General features: G+C 58.1%; 1 protein-coding gene across 1 annotated transcript in view; it reads right to left on the reverse strand.

Annotated features, from left to right (window-relative positions):
• The window catches only part of PRRX2 (paired related homeobox 2), a 49393-nt gene extending 36462 nt beyond the window's left edge, over positions 1-12931 (reverse strand). Inside the window, exon 1 of the mRNA XM_082623697.1 lies at positions 12632-12931. Within this exon, the coding sequence (XP_082479823.1) occupies positions 12632-12902 (271 nt within the window). The 5' untranslated portion in view covers positions 12903-12931. The remainder of the gene's footprint in view (positions 1-12631) is intronic.
• Positions 12932-13599: the final 668 nt, after the last annotated feature.

Consider the following 13599-nt stretch of genomic DNA (forward strand, 5'->3'; position numbering starts at 1 on the left):
GCAAGAGGACGCTGTGGCTGCTTGGCCATCTGGGAGCCCAGTATGGGGTGGCCAGTGCTGTACCTGGGCTCTGGGGATCATAGCGTATTTTCTGGGTGACCTTGGGCAAGTCACTTTGCCTTTCTTTTTAAATTTATTTATTTATTTTTGTCTGCATTGGGTCTTCGTTGCTGCGCACGGGCTTTCTCTAGTTGCGACGAGCAGGGGCTACTCTTCATTGCGGTGCGCGGGCTTCTCATTGCGGTGGCTTCTCTTGTTGCGGAGCAAGGGCTCTAGGTGTGTGGGCTTCAGTAGTTGTGGCACGCGGGCTCAGTAGTTGTGGCTTGCGGGCTCTAGAGTGCAGGCTCAGTAGTTGTGGCACACGGGCTTAGTTGCTCCGTGGCATGTGGGATCTTCCCGGACCAGGGCTCGAACCTGTGTCCCCTGCATTGGCAGGCAGATTCTTAACCACAGCACCACCAGGGAAGCCCCACTTTGCCTTTCTGAGCCTCAGTTTCCTCATCCGTAAGATGGGGATAATACTGCACCTGCCTCAAAAGGCTGCTGAGAGGACTTAGCGTGAGGCTGCTTGTGAAGCACTGAGCTCGGAGCCGGACAGAGGTGAAGAGCTGGGCGTCAGGGAGCTGCCTCCATGCTCTGCTTCCTGCTTAGGGACCACGTCTTGCCTGTCCACTGATGCCTCACACAGCACGCATGTGCACCAAATGAATGAATGGATGAATGGGTGAATGAATGAATGGGCGAGTGAATTAATGAATGGAACCAAGTAGCAAGGCCTCTCTTGGAGGGGGACAGGGAGGCATGGTGTTTCACATACAGTCTCTTGGGGGAAGGGAAAAAGGCCTGTTTTCTCTAGCTTCTTCATGAGGGAAACAGGGAACAAAGGGCCAATTTGTCTCTTCTCCCACTTCTGGGATGTTTTCCTGGATTTTCCTCCCTAGTCTGGGATGCAGTCCTTCCTCCTCCCGGTTTGAGCTGTGGGGATGGTGCTTTAGATCCTGGGGAGGCATCCGGTCTCTTGCCACACGGGGAGGATGTCACATCTGGAGGCCCCTGTGGCTTCCTAGCCCACGGGATTAGTGGCGGGAGTGCTGGTGGGGGGGCACCTGGCCTCAGGGCAGGGCCAACCTGCTCTCTCTCAAAGGGGAGTTCATCCTCTGCCATCAGCTGCCGACTGGACATCCCCTGAGGGCAGGGGCCGTGGCAGGTGCATTTCTGAACATCTGCCTCACTCAGCACAACAACTGGCTCCTCACTCCGTGTTTCTCGGGGTCGTGAAAAGGGTGTAAACTCCGAGGCTCCAAACCTCGCTTCTCCACCCACTGTGGAACCGTGGGCGGGTCACGTAACTGCTCTGAGCCTCAGTTTCCCAGCTGTAATAGTAATAACAGACACCTTTTCTGAGCTTCTTATGTGATTAGCTACTCAGCTTCCATCACTCCCCTAAGTTCTTTTTGTTTGTTTGTTTTGGAGTTTTCTTTGTTTTTACTTTATTTTTTGGCTGCGTTGGGTTTTCGTTGCTGCGCGCCGGCTTTCTCTAGTTGCGGCGAACGGGGGCTGCTCTTTGTTGCTGGTGCGCGGGCTTCTCACTGCGGTAGCTTCTCTTGTTGCGGAGCACGGGCTCTAGGCGCTCAGGCTTCAGTAGTTGTGGTTCACGGGCTCAGTAGTTGTGGCTCGCAGGCTCTAGAGCACAGGCTCAGTAGTTGTGGCGTACAGGCCTAGCTGCTCTGCAGTATGTGGGATCCTCCAAGACCATGGATCGAACCCGTGTCCCCTGCATTGGCAGGGGGACTCTTAACCACTGTGCCACCAGGGAAGTCTCTCCCCTAAATTCTTTTTTTTTTTTTTTTTTTTTTTTACAGTACACGGGCCTCTCACTGTTGTGGCCTCTCCCGTTGCAGAGCACAGGCTCCGGACGCGCAGTCTCAGCGGCCATGGCTCACAGGCCTAGCCGCTCCGCGGCATGTGGGATCTTCCTGGACCGGGGCACGAACCCGTGCCCCCTGCATCAGCAGGCGGACTCTCAACCACTGCACCACCAGGGAAGCCCCCCTAAATTCTTAAAACCACCCTGCAAGGAGGCATGATTCTTCTCCTCATATGACAAACGAGGTGCTCAGAAAAAGGAAGACACTTGCCAAGGTCACACGACTGGTCAAGGCCCCCCACTCCTTGAGTGGAGGGCTGTGATGCCCTGTCCAGGGCACTGTCCCCATGCAAACAGACCCTCGGATTACTGGTTCTCATCCGCAAGAAGAGAGGGCTGAAGACTGAGCTGGAGGAAGATGGAGAGGTGGAGAAGGAGGCCCCCGGGTCCACAGAGTGCCAGGGGGAGGTGCAGGAGAGAAGGGGAGGGGTGCCAGGCTCTCCCGAGGGTCCTCACCGTCTCGGGTGGGGGCAGCCAGAACCTGAGCCCCGGGCGGCCCGGCTGCCCGCTGGCTGGACCGGCTGCCCGTGGCACCATCTTGAGAGCATTAGGGGCTGCTGTTCACAGATGTTTTCTGTTACGTGTTATTTGTTAGTCTAATGAAAGGAGGTGCACGGGCTTTCAAGACCTCGGCATTCTGCAGGGGCTTTATATGGGAGGCCGGCGCAGAGCTCTGGCGGCGAAAGGAGGCCGCGAGGCCCCTGCCAGGCGCGCCTGGCGGCTCCGGCTTTGATTCCGAGGTTTGCAGCCATCCGCGTGGTAATTCCAGCTCTGGTTAAATGTCATTTTTAATAACGCCATCTCTGGTGTGTAAACGGCTGCGCCCGGGGCAACAGGGGCGGCCAGGAGCGGGAGGCCACTGGTCGGGGAGGACAGGCAGGGAGTCGGGATCGGGGACTGTGGACAAAACCTGGGGCAAGGTGGCCGCCCTCCTGGGGCTGTGGATGTCCTACCCCAGGGGACCACTGCTAGGGGAGCCTGCAGGGTTGTGAGAGGCAGGGTGAGTGGAGAAGAGGAAAGAGAAGCAGGCGGGCAGGACAATGGGAGGGGGCTTTTCCAGTGATGAGTGACAGAGACCCCCAGCTCAGCAGTGAGGCTTCTGACCACCCCACCTCACCCTGTCACCCTGGCAGCTAGAGGGAGTCAGGATGCTTGAGAGAGAGACAGACAGATCTTCCCCCGTGGCAATGCCAGATCTTTGGGTGGCCTTGGGCTGGTACCCAGTACGTGCCCAGTGAGTGCTGGCAGACGGCCAACAGTGACTGTGCTCTCCTAGACCCAGCAAGTGCGGCTTCCAGCGCAGTCAGGTCTCTGGGGAGCAGCACCCTCCCGCCACATACTGGACCCTTCCAGGTGCTTCCAGATGATGCCCGGCTTCCCTGGCAGCTCCACCCGGCCTCTCCATCCTCCCACAAGAGGACCATTTTCCACTCAGGCAAACTGAGGAAGACGACAGAGGAGCAGCGTTAGCCCTGGAAGGAGCCCCTGAGAGCGCGGCAGGGCTCACCTTTTAACGCACATAAAAATCACTCGGGGCCCTGCTAAATGCAGAGGTCCAGGCCCGGGCTCCAGAGGGTGTCATTCCATGGGCTGGGTCCTGGGAACACGCATTTAACCGGCTCCCAGGGTGATTCGAATGCAGTGATTCCTGGGACCACTGTTTGTTGACAAACAGATGGTCCGACCCCCTCAGATGGGGACACTGAGGCACAGACCAGGGTCAGGGTGTGTCCCGAGTTGTAGGGCTGGACAAGCCCCAGTGTCCTAATTCCTTGTCCAGGGCCCTAGTGCCTCCTGGGCAGCGACGTCACAGGAGGTGACACATCTTCCCTTGTCAGTTCTTAAGCACAGAGGTGCTTGCTCCGCTCTGGGAGGAAAGGCCTCTGTAGAAGCTTCCAGGTCTTGCGGCCTCTGGGCCTCTGGATCTCACTGCCCCCCACCCCAGGACCTTCTCCAAAGACCACAATCCCTCCAGCAGCCCCCATCCACCTCTCGGGCCACCAGGTCCCAGCCTCTTGGCTTCTCTATACCTCGTCACCCCAGTGTCCTTCTAAGGTCTCCACTGCCCCCCAAACCAGAAGGTCCCGGCTGCCCCTCCCATGCACAGGAAAGCAGAAGGGATCACAAAGAAGGACCAAAAGTAATGTCTTCCAGAGCCTGCTTCATTTTTAGGACGCAATAAAAGATATCATTAGCCGTAAAGGGCCCCATGTGGACAGCATCCTGTCATCACGGTGGCCCCTTGGAGCCAGGCTGGGAGCAAGCAGCTTCCCAGATGTGGAAGGGACACAGGGCGAGGGGGCCTGACTGGCAGGGGGCAGCGCGAGCATCAGGGTCATTGAGGTAGCGACCTTCCTTCCCAGGACATCTGGAGACACCCCGAAGCCCAGGGAGGCGCGGCCTCCGCTCTGTTCCCTCCGGGCGGGGAGTGCCCTGCCACATGCCTCGGGCCCCTGGGGGCTGCCCGGCACCCTGCCTCCCTGTGCCGGCTCAGCATGGGCGCTTGCCCAGATAACTTTCCCCAACTCTGTCTAAACAGGAAGCTCCCACGGCGCTTTCCTACTCAGCACCTCGCAAAAGGCACTTAACCCTTGGCCCATCCCGGCGCGATCAGGCCGCTCATCTATCCACCAGCGGCCTGAGGCCACGCTGGCCATTAACAGCCTGGACCTGATCATTTGGGCCAGGCTGGAGCCCTCAGGCCGGGGTGTGAGGGTAGGTGTGTGTGTGAGTGAGCAGCTTTGTGTACGGTGGGGGGGGGATCGTGTGTATTGGGGGTGGGGTGGGGGGGATGGGGGGTTTGTGCATGTCTCCGTGTCTGTGAGCCTGGGAAAGCCAGTCCACCATGTGGTTCCCAAATGCCAGCCCATGACAGAGTTTTCACCGACCTACCGCAAAATGAGAAAAATAGGAGCAATTCGCAAGTTTTTTTGTTAAGCCAAATTAAGTCCGTTTTGAGGATCATTCTTTTTTTTTTGAGGTACACGGGCCTCTCACTGTTGTGGCCTCTCCCGTTGCAGAGCACAGGCTCCGGACGCGCAGGCTCAGCGGCCATGGCTCACGGGCCTAGCCGCTCCGCGGCATGTGGGATCTTCCCAGACAGGGGCACGAACCGGTGTCCCCTGCATCGGCAGGCGGACTCTCAACCACTGTGCCACCAGGGAAGCCCGAGGAACATTCTTTACTCCGAGATTAAGATGCTGAAACGTTCTTTTGGGCTTCCCTGGTGGTGCAGTGGTTAAGAATCCGCATGCCAATGCAGGGGACACGGGTTCGAGTGCTGGTCCGGGAAGATCCCACATGCCTTGCAACAAGTAAGCCTGTGCACCACAACTACTGAGCACGCGTGCCACAACTACTGAAGCCTGCATGCCTAGACCCCATGCTCCGCAACTAGAGAAGCCCCGCTTGCTGCAACTAGAGAAAGCCCGTGCACAGCAACGAAGATCCAACGCAGCCAAAAATAATACATAAATTAAACAAGTGTATTTTTTTAAAAAGATGAAAGAAAAAAAAGATGCTGAAAGGTTCTTTCTTGGATAAACGGATAGGGGCAACAAGATGGTCGTTGTCGTGAGTAAATGGCTTTTCTTGGCAACTTTTAAAACTGCCCACTCTATGCCAGTTCTTCGAAGTGCCTGGAAATTTTCACTGGAGCTTGAAATCTGAAAGTCTGGGTAGGTGGTTGGAGGTCAAGTCCTGACACATAGTTGGTGCTCAGAAAATGACTGTTGAATGAATGAGTGAATAAATGAATGAATGAATGAATGAATGAATATGGAAGCTAGGGGTGGACTGGGAAAGGAGGCCTGTCCTATGGCTGTTCCTCAGAGTCAGGGACCCTCCACAGCTCTCCCGTGTCCAGGAGGCCACTCTGGACGTTTCTAGGCAGGAGCGGGTAGAAGACCTCCACTTGTTCTCACTCCTTCCCAAACCTCCCAAGCCAGACAGTCCCCACGCTGCCAGGCCTGACCCGTCTCCCATATACCTGTGACCCAGGCCAGGCTGCTGAGGACGTGGCTGCCTTGGCTGCCTCACGGCCCCCCGCATGCAGCCCACACCAGCCTGGGAGTGGGCATCCCTGGCCAAACCACCCAGCATTCTGGGGCTCCGGGGATGGCTTCAGCCAGCGGTAGAGGGCAGGGGCTTCGGGACAGGCCTGGGCTGGAAGCCTGTATTCATTTGTGTGAACTTGGCAACTGCTCAGCTTCTCTGAGCCTCACTTTCCCTCTCCATAAGATGGGGATGATAAAAGGACCCACTTCCACAGCTGGTGTGAAGACAATGAGGCGTAAGGGATATGGGGCCCCGGCCAGCAAAGAGGAAGCAACTGGTCACTCTCACCACGTCCCATCAAGGGCTCATCCCTTCAACTCCACTCCTATGGCCTCTAACCCCAGGGCAGCACCCTGGTTGGGTTCCAACACTGATACCCCATTTGGAGGCTGTGTTCAGGGACGCACTGGCTCCCCCTTAAATCACTCCCAAGGTTCTCTTCCGCCTGGGGTTAGCCACTGCCCTTTGGGTCTGGCAAACCAGGAAGGCCTCCCAAGTTTTGCCTCGTCCAGCTTGACCTCGCATCCCCGCCCAGGACAAGCCACTGAAAACCCTTCCTTCCTGTCTCTATCCACTTAGAAACCTAACACGGCACTGAGTCCATCCCAATAGCCCCACTCTGTGCCACCCCTCAAGGCCTCCCTGCCCCCATTAGATTCCCAAACAAACCTTAGCCTGCGTCTCCCCAGCAGCTAGATGGGGCTGCCCCCTCCCATTTCTCCAGCCCAAATGCTGAGCTCTGCAGGAGAGAGAAGCTTGGACTTGCAATCCAAAAACAAATCCCACCCCTCAGTTCCCAGGTGGGAGACCTTAGGCAGGTTGATTTGCCTCTCTGGGCCTCCCCAAAATAGGAATGGCAATCACTAGCCCTGCCTGACTCACAGGGCTGCTGTGAGCATCTCCATGAGCTGTAACGGAGGCCCTTTATTTAGCACCTACTATGCGCCAGCAGGCATGGTCTCCCACAGCCACTGAGGGTCCACCCTGTAAGGGACATTGCTGTCCAGCACTCCCATTTCACAGATGGCAACACTGAGCCTCAGGGTACTTTCTAGGCCTCAAGGGTGGCGTGCCAGCAGGCATGATTTCTTCTGCTCCAAAGTCACTTTTCTGGAGTCTTCTGGAAGGGAACAGTGACAGCTCCTGCCCTGTTGAGCTCCTGCTCACAGGGAAGGGCCCTCATGGGGGTGCCAGCTGGTCTGAGACCCCTGTGCCAGGCCCCCAAGCGCCACCTAGATGATCTATAGAGGAGCAAGACCACCCTGCAACCACAGACAATGAACGAAATAGCAAGAGCCCTCCCTCTGACAAAAAGCCAGAGATGTAGACCATGGCCCCCACTCCCACCAGCCACCCTGGCAAACCCAGCCGTTCTCAGACTGAACCCCCTGGGCTCTCAGCTTCTAGGCCTGGTTCCTCAGCTCTCACCACTCCTGTCTCCCTGCTCCTGGGCATGTGCTGTGGGATGCCCTCACCTGTCTGGGGGTCCAGACCCAGCCAGGACCCAGTCCTCAGAGACTCCACCTTCCTGGGGAGACAGGCCCATTACAGGGCAATTTCTCAGCCCGAATCACATCATGGTGAGAGACAGGAGCAGCCCCACAGACATCTGTGTGCCACCTCCCATTGTTCAGGTGGGGCACCGAGGCCTGGAGAAGGGATGTGACAGGCCCGAGGTCACACACGGAGATGGCAGCAAAAGCCAGGACCCGATGCTGGGTGTCCTGACCCCCCCATCCAAGGCTCATTCACAGCAGATGGCTCTGCCCCCCCTCGCCACCCCTCCCCCAAGGAAATGGATGGAGGGAAAGGAGGGGAGGGGAGAAGGGAGGAGGGGAGGAAAGCAGGCTTATCTTTAAGAGGCCGGGTTCTGAAGAAACCCTTTTGTCTTTATGCCTCACCAGCCCTGCTCCTGTTTCACAGGCCAGCCCCCTCCGTCTCCTTCCTCCAAGGCCCCAGAGGCTGCGGCTGCCACCTTTCAGAGCCAGTTAGAAGGAGGCCGGTTAAAAAGTCAGATATGAGGGACTTCCCTGGTGGTCCAGTGTTTAAGAATCTGCCTTCCAATGCAGGGGATACGGGTTCAATCCCTGGTCGGGGACCTAAAATCCTACATGATGCGGGGCAACTAAGCCCGTGCACCGCAACTACTGAGCCGCGCGCTCTGGAGCCCTCATACCACAACTAGAGAGAAGCCTGCACGCTGCAACAAAAGACCCCTCATGCCGCAACAAAGATCTCGTGTGCAGCAGCTAAGACCTGACGCAGCCGAATAAATAAACAACAATTTTTTTTTAAAGTCAGATACAGAAAACAGTATGGCAGTTCTCAAAAAATTCAACGTAGAATCACCACGCGACCCAGCAATTCCACTCCTGTGTATATGCCCCAAAGAACTGAAAGCAGGGACTTGAAGAGATATTTGCACACCCATGCCCCTAGCAGCATTATCCACAACAACCAAATGGCAGAAGCAACCCAAGTGTCCACCGACAGATGAACGGGTAAAGAAAATGTGGAATATTATTCAATACAGTGGAATATTACTCAACCTTAAAGAGGAAGGAAATTCTAACACCTTCTATGACATGGGCGAATCTTGAGAACATTATGCTAAGACACAGAAGGATTAAGTACCGTATGATTCCATGTATATGAGGTCCCTAGAGGAGTCAGATTCATAGAGACAGACAATAGAATGGTGACTGCCAAGGGCTGGGGGAGGGAAAACAGGGAGTTAGTGTTTCATGGGGGCAAAGTTTCAGTTGGGGAAGATGAAAAAATTTTGGAGATGGATGGTGGGGATGGTCATACAATGATGTGAATGTACTTAACGCCACTGAACTGTACACTTACAAAATGGTTAAAATGGTAAATCATATGTTAGGGGTATTTGACCACAGGAAAAATCCAAAAATTGAAGGCCGTTCGGCCAGTCTCTCAAACTCAGTGGTCCGTTCAGGCTCCCCACTCAGACACTCAGCCCTGCCTTCCACCACTGGCAAGGGGGAGGTAGAGGTCCCCACACAAACCAGGCTCATCCTTGGCTTCCTGTCACCCATCAACAGGTGTGTCTCAGGGACCAGCTCCGCAAGGGGAGCGCAAATCCCCTGGCCAGGGTCCCAGCCCACTCCGGCTCAGCCTGTGCTCTCAGCCTCCAAGTGCCCCACTGTCCTGAATCTCCGGGAAGTGGACCCACTTGGTCCTGGCATTTTCTGTAACACGTCCCAGCCCCACCGGGCCAGGCAGCCTCCCCAGGCTGGGGGCCTCACCCCTGCCTGGTTCCAGGGGTTTCGTTTATTTTCAGTGTGTCCACATCCCTGTTTCTGCCCTGCCCACAGGAGGGAATGCTTTAAAGAAAATCTCAGTTATTAATGTGGTTTCTTTTGTTGTAAGTCAGTGCAAAGGCAGCAAATGAGAGTTTATTTTCCTAACGTGCTTGGCATACCTCAGTGCCCCGGCCCAGACCTCAGCGTTTGATTTGGGAGGAACCCGAGACCCCGATTCGCTCTGAGTCACCGGTGAAGCCACAGCCTTCCCGGTCAGTTCCAGGGGGAGCCTGGTCCTGGGGAATCATTGGCAAAAATAGGCTACGTCTACTGATGACTTGGTGAAAACAAAAGATGGAAAAATATATTCAAAAAACTTTGAGACTGCTAACCTGGCAGGTTGAAAATATATCAATTTTCCAACTCATCAGTTTCCCCATTAACCTTCATTTTTCTAATAAGGCGCACCCCATCTCTGTTTGGTGTCAGTCGCTTTCTTTGGACCTGGGAACAGCTCCAGAAGCCACAGGAAAACCCACTTCTGAGTAGGTCCAAATCTTCACTGAGGGGCCAGGGTTCCCTGTGGGTCCAGGACTGGAGGACGAAGCCACAGCCCAGGACCCAAGCCTGCCAGCCTGGGGTCCAGAGTCCCAGCATCCCGAGGTTTGGTTGCCTGCTTTGTAAAGGGGTCCAGTGATGCAGGCTGGGTTCACCAGGATGCAGGGACGAAAGGTCCCCTCTCCCCCAGCTTTGGAGACTTCAGGACTTGGGAGTCCAGCGGCAGTGGTGGGGGGACCTGCTTGAGGGAGGAAGGAGGGAAGGAAGGAAGGAAGGAAGGGAGGAAGGAGAGTGGGCCACAGGCCTCTCCTCCATCCACTTTCTGTCTGCAGGCCGAGACCCAGCAAGCAAGCCAAGGGATTCTCCCAGGCACAGGGGCTGCCTCAGAGTGCCCCCACCCCTGCCCCCCACCGCCTGGCAGCGGGCACCCCTGGAATGAGCCCAGTTGGCCTTGGGGAGCTGCTTGACTCGACATAAAACATTTGGATTTCATGGCCTAGTGATTTGTTTTCAGTCTGAGGAATGAGTATAGGGTTACCTCCTTTTAATTCTGCCAAGTAAGGACATTAAAATAAAACAATCTCCAGTTATTATCCCTATTTCATAAAAGAAAGGGTGTTTTAACACCAAAAATGAGTAGGAAAGATATAACCCCAAACAAGAGACACCTTTAAGCTGGATTTTAGAGCTTCAGGAACTTTCCATATTGTCCACGTTGCTTTCCATTTGCAGAGGCCTGGAGCAAATCGCCCCAAGGGCTGAGGGCCAGAAGGACGGAGCTTGGGGTTGGGGGGGTCCCTTGAGCCCGGCCCCAACTCTGCCTGCGGCCCCTTGTCCCTCACAGATGAGAAAGGCGATCCCCACCTCTGGAAGCAGACCAACTGAGGGCATCAGGGGCCCCCAACCCCGTCCCACCTGATGCCATACCCAGCGTGTCCTCCGTCCCCGGTACCTGGGAATTCCCCGTGTGCAGAAGCCCCTCCTCAGAGAAAGGGCTCCTGGGCTCTCAGTGAGGGTGGCCTGACCCCAGGGGGCTGCTGCAGAGGCCTGCTGCCCACCCAGCTGTCTGGGGGCTGCCAGTGGCCCTGTCCAGGTACTTGTGACCCCAGCTGTTCTGGGACTCCCCAGGAGAACCTGCCATTCAGAGCCCTTCTATGCTGTGTCCAGGAGAAGCAAGACCTCCCCCGGTCCGTTCCCACGGCCAGGTGCTAGGACCGGAGCAGGCACCCACCGCGGCCGGCACTTGAGTACAAAACGCCCTGCCTCCTTCCTTCTCTCCCCATCCCTCAGGGCCCCCCATTCATCAGGGCAAAACCAAAGACCTCTCCTCTGCCCTGCGGGGAGGCCAGTTCAGAGCCAGCAGAGTCCCGAGGTGCTCACACGACTCAGGTTGGCCGGCCCCGCCCACTCACCAGAGGGCACCCCACTTTACCCTTGGCCCAAACCAGACACCTTCCTTCCACTTTTCCACTAGGGAAACCCCAACTCCCAGAAGTGGGTCTACCCACTTCCTGATCACCTGGGCGGGTGAACAGATGCCAGCCGCTGTGGCTGGCAGGAGGCGGATGCCACTGGGAAAGGTGGCACCAGCTGGGTGCTCTCCGACGTGCACTATGAAAGTCAGGTGTGTGTCAGGTGTCCCGCACGACCGCACAGGCTCCCGGACAAGGTTTCCGATGAGGCTGCCGTCACCTCCATTTTCCCTGCACCTCCTCTCATCTGAAAAGCGGGGCACGCAGCCATCCAGAGCTTCCCTGAGACCCAGGGGCTGGTGCGAGAAGTGGGGGGGGGGTGCCCCTGGTGACAGGTGGGAAGGCTGCTGGAATCAGGTGGGTGACTCTTAGGGGCCCAGAGCCTCCAGCAGGGCAGCCTGCTCCCCAGAGCTAGGGGGGCAAGCGGGCAGTGGTCTCAGACGACCCCACCTCCTTTTCAGGGCTTGGGTGAGCTATGGGGACTCCAGTCCTCCCCCTCCCTCCAGGAAACTCTCCAGGGCCCGGGATCTTTGCTTTATCTTCATCTTCTCCTGCCCTAGCCACACCCCCCTTCCTAACAAGGGCTCAGGGCCCAGCAATCCTCTGTGACTTTTTGAAAAAAGCCACTTGGGTGGGTTGTTTGTTTTTAAAGCCCTTTCCTGATGACCTTTAACCTCAGCAGGGGAAGAGAGGCCTAGCTGGCTCTTCAGGGCTGGGCCATTCCCCCTAGGGAGCTGCTAGTGGGGCAGGTCGGGGGGCAGGCATCGGTACCCCAGCCAGGAAATCCATCTTACAAAAGCCTAGTAGTCGCTCGATTGGTATCCTGGAGCTAGAGAAGGGGGCAGAGTTTGAAACTCAGCTGTGCGACCGGGTCACTTTGCCCCTCGGAAGCCTCAGTTTCCCCAGGAGTAATCGTCTCAGGCTCTTTGGGAGTGGGGCCTCCAGGGCTGCCTCCGGGGTACGGCACACAGCACACAGCTCCCCGTGCTTCCAACGACTGGAGGTGGCTCTGGCCAAAAGGCAGTGCCCTCCGCCAGTCGAGAGCTCCCGTCCCGCAGCCCGCCCCATCGCGACATACAGCCTCAACGAGGGCTGCGGCGGCGGCGGGCCAAGCCATCACTCGGGCTGCAGTGCCCGGCGCCCGCACCCCCGGAGGTCCTGCCGCGGCGCCTCCTTCCCAGGCTGGGGTGCGACTGAGCCAGCGCCCCGCATCCGTCGCCTGACCCGTGCTCGCCCCTTCGGACCCACGAACCTCTGGCCTCGCACCCCTCCAGCCCCCGCACCCCCGTATTTCAGTTCCCACGGCCCTTGGCAGCCCCGCCCGAACCCTCGGCCCGGCCCCGCGCACTCACCGTCCTGCGGCGCCGCCTCGCTGCCGCTGCTGCCCCCGGACGGCTCGCGCGCCGCGCCCTCCCGCGCCTCTGCCCTGGCCGCGGGGCGCGGCGCTAGCCGCCCGGCCGCCGCCACCTCCTCCAGGTCGAGGAGGTGGCTGACCGTGAAGTTCTTGCGCGCCTGGGCGCAGTCGCCGGGCCCCAGCGCTGGCGGCGGCGGCGGCGGCGGCGGTGGCCCCGGGCCCAGCGCCGGCTTGTCCGGGGCGAAGGCGGCGCCGGCCGCGCTGTCCATACCCGCGGGCCGCCCCGGGGTCGCCGGCGGCGGTGGCGGGCGCGGGTCCGAGGCGGGGGTGGCAGGCGCGGGTCGGAGCGAGCGCGCCCCGGCCGCCCCGCGCTCGGCCCCGCTCCCGGCCGCCTCCTGGCTCCGCGGCCGCCGCGGCCCGCCCGGCGCTGACGTCGGGGGAAACCAACTTTCTTCCCTCCCCTTCTCTGCCGCCTCGCTCGCTCCCAAGTTGCTCAAACGGGAGCTCCTCCGGCCACACGCCCCTTCTTGAAGCAAACCTCGCCCCCTGCCTCTCCTCCTCCCCCTCCTCCTCGCCTCGCCCGCCCCCATCGCTCCGGCTGCGGGGAGGGAGGGGGTCCCGCCTGAGTCTGGCTGGAGGCTGGCGGCGGGGAGGGGGAGAACAAGGGGTGTCCTCCTTTCACCCTCCCCACCCACATTTTGAGAAATGGGAAAGTTCAGTGTTTGGGTGTGTGTGTCTTTTTTTTTTTTTTTTTTAATCCCCCAACAAGTGTCTGGGGACATGATAGTGGAAGGATTAGCAGCCCCGCTTCCATTTACAAATTCCTCCGCAGAGGAGGGGGGAGCGACTCTGAGACAGTTGCCAGGGAAGATCTGGAACTCCCAACTCCATTCTCACCCCCCATGCACCCCAACGCTGTCCCTGACCTGACGGAGGAGAGTCCTGGTTCCGCCTTGTTCACTCCGC

Source organism: Mesoplodon mirus (assembly GCF_964341445.2).
Source record: "Mesoplodon mirus genome assembly, chromosome: 1".
Classification (NCBI taxonomy): Eukaryota; Metazoa; Chordata; class Mammalia; order Artiodactyla; family Ziphiidae; genus Mesoplodon; species Mesoplodon mirus.